The sequence below is a fragment of the Megalopta genalis genome, chromosome 5 (genome assembly GCF_051020955.1).
Source record: "Megalopta genalis isolate 19385.01 chromosome 5, iyMegGena1_principal, whole genome shotgun sequence".
Taxonomy (NCBI): domain Eukaryota; kingdom Metazoa; phylum Arthropoda; class Insecta; order Hymenoptera; family Halictidae; genus Megalopta; species Megalopta genalis.
In genome coordinates, this window is record NC_135017.1 from 4,443,650 (window position 1) to 4,456,875 (window position 13,226).

The 13,226-nt window shown below is 31.1% G+C and overlaps 1 protein-coding gene across 4 annotated transcripts in view; it reads right to left on the bottom strand.

Moving 5' to 3' along the window:
• Positions 1 to 13,226, bottom strand: part of LOC117219696 (uncharacterized) — a 129,479-nt gene that overhangs the window by 32,243 nt on the left and 84,010 nt on the right. For 2 of the 4 annotated variants that reach the window (XM_033469038.2, XM_033469055.2), the window contains exon 3: positions 6,745 to 6,771. The exons of the other annotated variants lie outside the window; for them this stretch is intronic. In XM_033469038.2, coding sequence (XP_033324929.1) covers positions 6,745 to 6,771 — 27 coding nt within the window. The remainder of the gene's footprint in view (positions 1 to 6,744; positions 6,772 to 13,226) is intronic. 4 annotated transcript variants of the gene reach the window in all.

Here is a 13,226-nt window from a genome sequence, read left to right on the forward strand (position 1 = left end):
CTTTTGTCATAACTTTCATTCATAAATTGATAATGTCTTCGCAATGTTCGTAAAATTATTTTTAATTATTACTTACTGTTACATTTTATTGCTTTCGTGTATTATATTATTATCAATCGAGAATCTTATATTTCTATAAGTTTATCATTTTTATCCTTATACATTTCATATGAAAACTCGTTTTATTATCAATGATAAAGTCATCGAATATTTTTTCAGTCTGACACATTTTTAGAATTCCCAATTCTCCTCTGCAATCTTCAGAAAATTATGTTTAATTTCGTTTATTATTGTCAAAAGAAAAAATGTATGTTAAACAAAAAGAAATGATGCCAAATGAACTTTTCTATATTCTCATTTTTGTTAAACTAGTTTTATAAACATTGTAGGAAAAGTTGAAACGTTAATCGAAGATATAAATGTTTGGACTTAGAAAACATTTCTAAATTGAAATTTCAAAATGTGTCTCTTGACACCGTTGCTCAAACAGTGTCATCTGAAAACCAACAAATGTGACTTTCGACCACTTTGGTAAAACTATTATGAAAGTAAAACTTGATAGAGTGTCCTTCGACCCTTTTGCTAATTATGGTGCCGGCATAGTGTCTAACAATAGGATGCATTAACTGTGTAGGCATTCATTACTTAGCGTCCCGCATTAATACGATTACCCACTAGACTAAAACTACTTTGTATGATTGATAGCAAACTAATTATTTGCGACTACGCGCACAGGAGGAGCATCCGGTGTGAGGTCGCCTTTAGATCAGTGATCCCTATCAAACGGCGGTTATTCTAATTTCGTCTAGTTGCTAAATTCGGTGGTTCTGCGTCTCGAAATAGCGGGGGGGAAGCAAGCACTTGAAGAAACCGATTGATCATCTTCTAATTAGGGAAGTTTCTTGTTGTACCGTGGTAAGTTTTTAACACGTGCCGTTTACATGATGTTGCCCGGGGATCAAGTCAACGGTATTTGTCGGACTTCTGATGATTAATTGACTCCTCGCGCCGAGTCCGTTCGATTCCACGACCAATGGAAATCTTATTGTTAGTTTCAGATTGCCCAGTGAAACTTTCCTGCATTCGCTGTACCAAACGGGTGTTCGACAAAAGAATATATTTTTATGGTCTCTAGTTTTACGCTAGTATATTTATTAGCATTCCTAAATTGAAGAGTACATTTTTGTAATATCTTTATTGCTATTATATTCTATATCTATATTATATAGATCTTATATATAATATATAGATATACAATATAATAGCAATAAAGATATTACAAAAATTTACTCTTCAATAGCTATACATATAATATATTATATTAATATAAATTTATATATATTTATTATTATAATTTATATATATTTATATATATTTATTATTATTATTTATATATTTATATATATTTATATATATTTATTATAAATATTGTCTAAATAAATATGTATATATATATATATATATATATATATCTTATACGTATAGCTATTATATATATCGTTTTTGCCATAAATGCATAAAATTTGCAGCTTATTTCATCTCTGTTTCTGTCGATCATTAGCAATAATATGATAGCTATTTTTCAATCTCAATGTTTTCTAATTTAAATAATTTTGTGTTATATACAGGGTGTCCTAAAAGTCAATTGCTTGGAAAATGAGGGATTCCTGAGATCATTTGAACCAACTTTCTCCTTGGCGAAAATGCAATCCGCGGATTACGATCCGCATTGTTTACGAGTTATTTACGAAAAACACTAACCAATGAGTTGAACCAGTTCCGCTCATTGGCTCGACCGCCTCATGCCAGCTGATCTGGCCGCTCATTGGTTCGACCGCCTCATGTCAGCTCATCTGGCCTCTCATTGGCCGCTGTTTTTCGTTAATAACTTGTAAACGAAGCCTCGGATCGCATTTTCGCTAAGGAAAAAGTTACTTCAAATGACCTCAGAAACCCCTTATCTCCCGACTGCGAGAACCTTTTGGGACAACCTGTATAGTTAGATTCGCTACAGTCAGTGTTGATAGCACCGCATGATAGTTTCTCAGAATCGATGTGTTTACTGTTTATTGATCATTGGCTACAATATAGTAGCTATTTGTCAAGTTCAATGTTTCAACGGTCTTTTTAATTTTTTATATCGTGTTACCTATAGCTAGAATTGATACAGTCAGTGTCAATAGGACACGATGGCGGCAGTTCAAAATCGATGCTCTTACTTTCTGTTGATCATCGACAATAATGTAACAGCTGTTTTTCAGCCACTTTTAATTCCCGATTCTGCATCAGCTATTGTTAGACTTGCTATACTCATTGCCACTGGGACACCATGACACTTCAGAATCGACGTCACCTATTTCCGAAAATGAAGATATACCAGATGTCTTGATAAATTTTTGAGCAGAACCGTTCGCGATATTTACTCTGTCCGTAAAAATAGCAAATAATGCCGCTTTCACATAGTTTTATCGATCATGCCATGGGGCAACACCTCTCCTTGCGCACACGCTTCGGACGCGTCACGAAACCGTCGCATGATCGATGGCTACTAAAAATGGATCGTAGGTTCCCGTAGAGACCGAACTAAGTGTGAAATTATTACATGCGAAATGCCCGATATTCAGCTGTAACTTCGAACGAACATAATTTTTCTCCAAACGAACGCGCTTCTACGAACATTGGATTTTAATACGATATTATATAAGGTGTCCCATTTAAGTTGAGATTGTCAAAAATCTCGTAGACAAATAATTTAAGAAAAAAATCAAACTGACACGTGTCCTTTAGTATTTCGAGTGGGGAGTCAAATGGCGGTACTAGTTTCTCAATGCTTGGGTGTTTTCAAGGTGACTTCAAGGTCACCTTACTTTCTTTTATCATAAACCTATGTTTTATATTTCGGAATCATATTCCACGTAGAAGAATGCGCAACTTTCGTTTGAAACATTTTTTTGTAATACGATGTTCTTAAATGAAATAAAATACCTTTCAAAATAACGTTGTCATTTTAATAGAAAAACAAAATTATCCCTGACATGATAATAGCTTAAAAAATATTGAACTAACAGAAAAATGTTTCAAACAAAAGTCGTGCATTTTGAAGGTATAATGTCCGACCCAATTTTATACTTTCGACTGAATCATTTTTTCGTATAATTAGTACTTCCATGAATAACCGAGGGGATTGACTGAAATGGGAACGGTAGATCTATAGATCGTACAACAGGTGAATAAGCGGATGTTGTATACATACGGTGGTGGCAAGAAATGATAACACCGCACTGTTTAAACAGCTAATTTTAACCTTTGATCAAGTACTATGTACCGCTTGCTCTACAGTCCATGAAAACAAATTCGAAATTGGAATGAAAACAAATAACCGATTCGGAAATCAGGCTGTACGTACGTTCCTTGCCCGCGACTACGCGTGTCAAATATTTTAGGGGCTGACTGCACGAGCTCTAATTAAAAGCAGAAATTGAAAAAGAATGACGACTTTGGTAGAACGATTTCGTTTGACGAAATATTAAAAGGCTGTTCTTCTGGTCTAAAATTTGGAAAATTTCTATTTTCTATTTATTGCACTTTTTTTTATTAATTTATAGGTAGTCAGACTTGGGTCCATTTCGACCCACAGTTACGAACATTTTACCTAAATTCTAACTTTCTCGCAAAATATTGAGAACGGTTATAAATATTTCACCTGAGTCCTAATTCTCCGGCAAACATTTCCAATTACTAGTATTGATTCATTATTGATTTATTATCAATGTTAAATTAACTATGAGAATCTTAAATTTCAAGAAGTAAAATTAATGCTTCAGTGTAAGTTAAAGTGATTTTGTTCACCTTGTATATTATTAAATTCAATATAATTTGCTCTAGTCTGTACTCTAATGTATTAATTAAAGATATTAATGTTTGGTTAGTTAAGTCGAAATTGAATGTAAACTTTTTACTTTATATAATTCATGAATTCATTTAAAATAGTTCGACGTCTCTATTCAATTCATAATCTAATAATTAAAACTAATACAAAACAATGAAAAAATAAAAGATGATATTAAAGATGTTAATTTTATTGCATCGATTAAAAACACCAATTTCATAAATATTTACCAGAGTCGTTTGAAATTTGTATTTTGATGTACCATCTAAAAATTGGAGTTAAGTTAATTGGAAATCGCAGTTTTATAAATGTCTACAATATAATTTCAATAGCTTTTCGGAGAATCTATTTTGTAATCAATTAATTGATTTACAATAGCTGAAATCTACAAGAAGTCCCAGCTGAAAAAAGTCGTCTCCGGATCTTCTTCAATTCCTTATTGAAATTTATTGTTTATTCGCATATATCTCAACCCAGAATCATCCACGACTTTTTATTAGTAGAAAAAGTCTGTATACACCTTTTAAAGTAGAACAACTTTACGAAGACCAAATTTAATCGAACCGATCTTTTAGATTTTAGATTCAGTTTACTAGACAATCAGTACAAAATTGCAATTGATTGGAATGACGCGAAAAGAGTAAAAAAACGTTTTTCAAATAAAAAAATAAAAATAGTATGTTCCTTAATATTTTCATTAGCTCTAGACCTCGATAACTTAAGAGCTACAAACAATTAACTAACTATTAAAATAATTATTAAAAATTGTTAACTATTAAAATCGCAGTTTTTGCAAAAATTTGTTTACTCGTTGCCTAACAATCTGGTCCTTCTAATATGACAAAAGAATTCGGATCGTTCGGTCGAAATTTTTTAAAAGTGTACATATAGTGAATTCTCCCTAATCGACGCCCAGATTGTATACAAAAATGAATAATTTGGGAAGAAAAAAAGAGATACGATTATATTATATATTTTTATATTATATATTTTATATATATATATTATATTATATATTTTTTATTTTTATTTTTACATTTCTATTATATTATATATTTTTTATTTTTATTTTTATATTTCTATTATATTATATATTTTTTATTTTTATTTTTATATTTCTATTATATTATATATTTTATTTATATTCTTATTACATTATGTATTTATATTTTTATTATATTATATAGTTATAGTCGTCGATTGTCGACAACTATAAAATCGAACCGCAAGGTTCAAATAATCGTATCTCCTCTTCCCAAATTGTCCATTATTGTGTACAATCTGAGCGTCAATTAGGGAGAATTTACTGTATTCGTTTTTAAATAGTTATACGCAGCAGACCTTTTCTACCTAGTGTACCGAAAAGTATCGTTGCAGCTAGAGAAGATCATCTCAGATGTTCAATTCCAAGTGAACAACCCTGTATGTTATCCTTTATCAAGGTTCACGGAACCCAATTACCCGCACCCCACTCGTCGCATTTTGCGCATCGGCATACCCTCGAACCAGCCGCAACTCATTAATTAGAAAACGTCGAAATGGATCGCATGGAGAATGAACTACCGAGCATGGCGTGTCTGTCAAAGCGCCTTGACCGTTGAATGTTCTAGCATCGGAATCCTTGATGTTAGACCCGCTGTTCAGGTACACACACACGCGCGCGCGCACACGCACACGCACACAAATATATCAGCTACGAAGTTGTGATAATTTTTTAAATTTATTTCAAAGTTAATTATGTTGAATTGTGACACACACACACACAAATACAGTAATTTCTTCCTAATTTGCGCTCAGATCGCGCACAGAAGTGGACAATTTGGGAAGAGGTGATACGATTATTCGAGCCTTGCGTCTTGTTTTTATAGTCGTTGACAATCGACGACTATAAATATAATAATACAATCGTTATATAAAATGTAATATAAATATGTGATGTAATATAATATAATTATAAATAAAATATATAATATAAATATATAATATAATCTGTGGAAATTACTATACATACATATACAGGATGAATCCCATAACAAGACTACCTCAAAAAACTCGTCAAATATTTGTTGTATGAAGAAATATTTCAAATAGAAGTTGCATGGTTTCCGGGAGAATATAAAGAATTACAATTATTTTCTTGTTAGTTTGCTTTTTCATCAAGATATGAAGGTCGCCTTCAATTTTTCAAATGGAACAGTCAATATTTCTTTCCGAATTCGGGTAAAGCGTTAAATTCTGCATAAAAAAGTATTACACCAAATTCTGCATAAAAAAAGTATTACACCATAGTTACTCGGTATATACAGGCTGTCTCGGCTAAAAGAGGCCACCTAAGTATCTCCGTTATTTTCGGAGGTATCGAAAAACTTTATTCACAAAAGTTTTTCAAAGTGATATATAATACGAATGAAACAATTGTTTCGTAGCTGGAGAATTTTCGGAGATTACAAGGTCGTCTTCATATCTTTAATTATAATTATATGTTTTTTAAAACATTAGTTGATGCAGTTCGATATTTTCTACAAAAGAGTATTAATTTATGTGTGTCGAAGATTTATTAGATTAGCAGATATTTTAGCTTGAATTTTATGGATTTGTGCGCGCAAGTTTAGGGAGTATGAAAGGTGTGCAGGAGCAGATCTCATTGCTGTGTAAATGATATGTACAGAACGAAGGAAAAGCAACAACAAATAAGCCATGTCGGCGATGGACGATGCTCGAATGGGAGAATTAGGGTGGCAATTACCGTGACGTATCACGCGGCCGAAACACGACTTTCATCCGACATAATTTTCTGTCTATATTTAACTAGCACGCGAGCCCCTCCGCAGTGTATTAATGAAAAGACCACTCACCAAGATGGGACAACAATTGCAAGGACTCTGAAACAATAAAAATGAAAATAGAGTTAATAGCGTGACTAATGAACAAAACGGCGACGCGTGTACGCTCGTGTGACGGCCGTGCGACGGTGTTAGTTGTTAAGTTCACGGTGAAACAGCTGACGATCGTATCACGACCGCGTTCTTGTGATCGCATGCGGTGAAACGGCGTGAGCTAAGGTTTCTTTTTCGAAATGATAGCGAAACGAACAGAGAGATCAATGAGCGTTTTCGTGGTGAAATGAAAGCGGCGCTGGTGCGGTAGCTTCGAATGAATTCTCAGTGGTTTTTCAGTGATATTTGAGATTTTTTAATTTTTGATTTTTTTGAGATATTTGAAATATTTGAAATTTTTGAGATATTTGAGATATTTGAGATATTTGAAATTGTTGAGATTTTTTTAGATATTCGAGATTTTTGTGATTTTTGAGGTATCTGAAATTTTTGAGATTTTTATGATTTTTGTGATTTTTGAAATTGTTGACATATTTGAAATTTTTGTGATTTTTGAAATTGTTGAGATATTTGAAATTTTTGAGTTATTTAAGATTTTTGAGGTTTTTGAGATTCTTGAGATGACATTTGTCATAGCTCTCTCGAGATTATCTTCGTTCTAGTTGAATAGATTCTTAGAAAACGCTGCGGAATCAACTTTCTAGTTGGAAAAAAATGTTTCTGATAGACAGAGCTCTTTGCGGATTAAGACGAACGAAGAATCGATCTGATAGCATAAGCGGTTTTCCAGATAAAAATGCATAAATGCAGCCTTGATCGTGCTGTAACCCTAAAAGAATCCTTTATTTCAACGAAACATTAATTAAAATGGTAACGTCAAATTCTAATTGTGCATAAATAAAAATTGTTTGAAGTAGTTCAAAGTTTAAAAAATAATATAAAAAATAATCGATACGCTTGAATAAACAGTTTTCGTGATAATAATTCGTAAATGTAACCTTCTCCAAATTTATCACTTCATTCAAAATAATTTGAATATGCAAGTCTATCCTTATTAATCGTAATTAAGTCATGAACGGAAAACAAATTTGCATTTTCAACAACCGATTAGCAATTTTAAGAAGTCGATATTAGCATCTGGTACGAAAAGCTAATTAGAACGGTAAAAATAATTGTTTCATTAGTTTAATATTAATATAGTATCAATTTAATATCAGTGTAATATTTTAGTTTTAATTTAATGTAAATTTAATTTCACTTTAATCTAGATTTAATTTTAAAATTAAGATTACAGCTTTAATTTTAATTTAAGCTAGATTTAATTTTAAAATTTATATATATATATATATATAAATATATATATATATATATATATATATATATATATAAATATATATATATATATAATATAACTTTAATTTTAATTTAATCTAGATTTAATTTTAATTTAATATGACTTTAATTTTAATTTCATCTAGATTTAATTTAAATTTAATATGACTTTAATTTCAATTTAATATCATGTAATTATAATGCAATTAAATATAATTGTGTCTCGCAAAGCTACAAATCGAGACAGATAATTGAACACTAATTGCTGCATTCGACATCCACGTGCTCGTCCCCATAATCGTCGCACCTCTCGACAGCGTGATATCAATCGATATATCATTCGGAAGGACGTGGATCGTTTCGTGCTCCTACATCTTAATTATCGCGTCTCTATATCTTAATTGCAATCACTATTGCTGTATCAGTATACTATAATAATCACCCAATCAATAACTCCGCAGCACACTATCTAAATCCTAATTGATCCCGAATAATTACTATATCTTCCTATACGATCGCTCGTGGATCTTTCTTGTTCTTAAGTTCGGATTACATTATTTATTTTCAACGATTTTTCAATTGACAGGAGCGAGGCCAAGACTCCACGCAGCGTCTCCGCGCGGTAAAAATACGATTATTTTTTACTAACAACAAGCAAATCAAAAAAATCGAAACTCGAGAAAAAATAAAATAGCGACACGAAATTGTAAAAACGAGATTAAGTAGTGATTAGGTTAGTCAAGGTGCAAGGTAATAAAGAATTATGCTGCAGTTAAGTAGGATAAAGTCTGCAATAAAGTGGGATATTGAACGAAACAATTGCAAGGAAGATCGATTTTTTGAAATTGAGTTGATAACGTTCGGATAACAGAATTTTGTGAATTGAGCTGACGATTAAACGAGATGTTAACTATTTAACAAAGTTTAAGTTGCTAGTGTATTTACAATGCCATACTATACTGTTTCAATCAATACCGGGTCTGTTTTGATCCAGAGTAGCAAAATCGCCGTTTAAATATTTAATTTCAATATTTTAATTTTAATATTTAATATATTTAATGCTTAATATTTAATCGAAGATTAAGTTAAACAGATAGCTGTTTTATTAGAAGCTACGGAAAGATTAATGATTTTGCTAGTAGCAAATTGACAAGCATGTTTAAAATATTTCTGATTTACAGCATCGTTGATTATAATTGCAGTTTGGATAACAGAGGTTCTACTTTGTATCTTTAAGTTCAATCTCAAACTGATTATCAACTTTCAAACCAGTATTTCATTATTGACAATATGTTCAACTTATTTTTGTATTATCTGAACGACTCTATTAAATCTAGTACTTTTTAATTCTTATATATTTTCACTCTTTCATTATAATGTCCAACTACTCAAATAATTCTATGAAATCTACTATTTTTGAATTTTTATACGAAGATTGTAGAACATTATTTTTCGTTTATCCAGACGGTTCTACTATTTTTAATTACTTTTTAGTTAAAATTGTAAGACGTTATTTTTCTGTTATTCAAACGATCCTAGTATATACTATGAAAATTATTATATATATATACTTGAAAATTATTATATTATTATATTATATATTATTATATTATCAAGTATATATATATATATATACTTGAAAATTATTATATTATATTATTATATTATATATTATTATATTATCAAGTATATATAATATATGTATATACTTGAAAGTTATTATATTTTTATTCTTTTGCTACAATGAAAATTCATGAAAATGCTATTATCCAAATGATTCTGTTAAATTTATTTATTTCTAATTGTTATATTTTTATTCTTTTAGTATAACGAAAAATATAGAACCCTTATTTCCGTATTATTTAAACGAATCTAGTAAATCCACTATTTTTCAATTATTTTATTTTTACTTTGTTGCTATAACGAACATCACAGAATGTTATTTTCGGTTATTTGAACGGATCCATCGAATCTATTGCTCTTTAATTCTTCTATTACTGCTATAATAAGAAACGTGGTGTAAAAATAGGAAGGCTGGAAGGAAGCGTGGGAGCTGCTGGATGGATTAGCAAGTTTCACGCTGCACCTGGAGTGCAGTTGGATAGTTTCATATTCGTTTAGGAGCGATGAATCGCTAAGATGAATGCTTAGGATTATTTTCGCAACCTGACCTGGCTTCTGCGTTTATATTTGAATGCAAGGGAAGCGTTTTCGAGAGGCTCGACGCCTAACGCCGTGGCACCATTATTTTCGACTGCACGCGCGTAAATTTAAACGCGGTGGCGCTCGCGAGCGCAGCCTGTTCGATAAAGGCGCGTTCCTACGGGCGCAGTAATTGTACAGAGAACAACTCAACGTTCATATCCGTTCACATTCATCGATATTCAATTACCCGATTACAAATTCTTGCATCGTTTCTTCTCTAACATTTTCGGCTTCTGAAATATTAAAGTTCTCTCGAAAAAGTCTATCGATTTTGAGAATTTTTCGTGATTTAATAACAACAATTGCAGGAACGTTCGTTACGTGGAACAATTATTTAGAGTTTACCGATTAAAACAATTATTTCTTTTGCACAATAATATTTTCGTAGCGTTATAAATATCGAATAATATTTAAATGGATTCTTTAAAGTTCTTTGAATGCAACAATTATTTCTTTTGCATAATTATATATATATATATATATATATATATATATATATATATATATATATATATATATATATATATATATGCAAAAGAAATAATTGTTATATATATATATATATATATATATATAATAATACTTTTGTAATGTTATAAATGTCAAATATACTATTTAAATGGATTTTTATAATGATTCTGTGTAATAATAAATTACAGTATATTATCCACTAACTAACGCTATGTTTTTATAAAATTTAACACGTTGTATCCAGAAGACCGAAAATTCTTAATTGTTTATTTTCGTATCGTTTGTGGTTTCTAAGAAATTAAATTTTTCAGCAGAATTTTTGTTTCTCGGTGAAACAAGATTCACCGACATATGTGAACTTATGCGAATATTCGTGGCTCGTACCGATGCACTAAAATTGGTGAAAAGTGACACCATTTCTGGACAAAATACACGAACTCGTGAAATATCCTCTCGGAAGCTTTCGGTTAATTTCGGCTGCACAATGAACGTTATGAAACCAAAAAGAAGTAGCATAGTTTCTGTATCTGCGATCGCCGGTCTGTCGAAGATAACGTGAAACAGGTATTGATCTCCCTTGGAACACTTGTTCTCCTGCATTTTGCACGTCTCTGTACGCCATAAGTGCAGCTGCACAGTCTGAAAGTTGCTATCGAACAGCTAGACACGTGGGAAATTGAACAGGGAGAGCCTCTTTTCGACCGAAACTGCGGCCAGTTCTGTGCAGGAAACTGTCTTTGTTTAAACAAATGTGCGACCGGTTCGTATATTGTTGTTTACGATGTTCATTTTACGATAACAATTTGTCATTCTTCGATTTTCTTTTCTTCTCTCAATGTAAATTGTTCGACGAAATGTACGATATTACCGCGGTATTTTATGTGCGATACAAAATTGCTAATTTTCATTTACGAAGTGGTCGTGTAAATTGTTGATTTAACCGGACGATTAAAATCGCATTGCAAGAGACTGCAAACGCAATTTGTGTAATTCGTCACAATAATTTGAGTATCCATCCAGCGGTCTAATCGTTTTAATCTCCGTGTATAATATTCAACAGTTGCATAACATTCATTAGCGTGCGAAACAGAGAAGCACTATTGAATTTCGCTTGTGTAACATTGCTAGATCATTTTTTGTCAGCCAACCGTTTCCACAACTTTTAGGTTTCCAAAGTGACTGCACGATTCAATGTATACTCTGAAAGCGAAATAAACAAAAATCTGCGGCTTGGATTGTAACATTTAGTGATTTAGTGATTATATAAATCATCGATCCTCCTTTATCTCATTTGTTTGAAATTGTTTGTTCCATTTTATTTCGATTTTTATTTGTTAATTCTGTTTTCCAAGATAAAAGTAACAATTTGTTATTTATCATTGAAAATAATTTGTCCGTTTAGGTTTATAATTATAAGTTTTCAAAGTAATTGCATAATAATAATTGCAAATTTAATAAGGTAATTTATATAAATGATTGATTCCATCTTTTTTTGATTTTTCGAAATTGTTTATCTTCTTTTTATTCCGATTTTTATTTGTTAATTCTACTCTCCAAGATAAAAGTAACAATTTGTTATTTACTATTGAAAATAATTTATCCGTTTAGGTTTATAATTATAGCTTTTCAAAGTAATTGTATAGTTCTACTTAGATTTGAAGAGTGCAACACACAAAAATCTGCTGCCAAGGTTGCAAATTTAATAAGGCAATTTAAACAAACAATTGATTCTACTTTATCCCATTTTTCGAAATTGTTTATTCCACTTTATTTCGAATTCAATTTTATTCATTCTATTTTTCCATATAAAAATTAAGATGTTCTTACATCCTGCAATAAATAATTTGAAATGTTTTTTTTTATTTATTTATTTAAAGTTATTAATCACAAAGTAGTGGTATGTACATCGATTGAAAAGGTCCTCGAAGAATCAAGCAAATCTTTTTCCGTCGATTTCAAGTGACAGCTGCCGCTATCAATAACAACGTCTGCCACGAGATCATTCACAAAGCTACGCATATTCATAGTAATCCCCATTACTGCGTCTTTCCGACTGTCACATAGTTCTTAATTACGCGATAATGTCAGCAAGTAGGGGATTACTAGCAAGATTGAGCACTTTTAAAAGTAATCAATTATTTTAAGATCCAGATAAACTGGATTTTCGAAGAAAGCATTGCTCCCGGTGGATTTAACCGGATCTTGCATCTGGCATTTGTTCGCACAACGTATGGATTATGTTATTCGTATAAAAATATCCGAAACAGGAAAATGAAAACAAAAAATCTGTCAAGAAGAGTTAACACATTATTTGGCACGAATTTCAAAAATATTCATTTCCAAATTTCAAAAATGTATTCAAGAAAAATTTATAAATAAGGATAACAATATAAATGAGAAATAGGTTTAATAAATTCTAATTTGTACAAATTGTACAATTATCAAAAAATGCCATCGGTGGATAAAATTGCTATGAGAAAACGGTGGGTGTA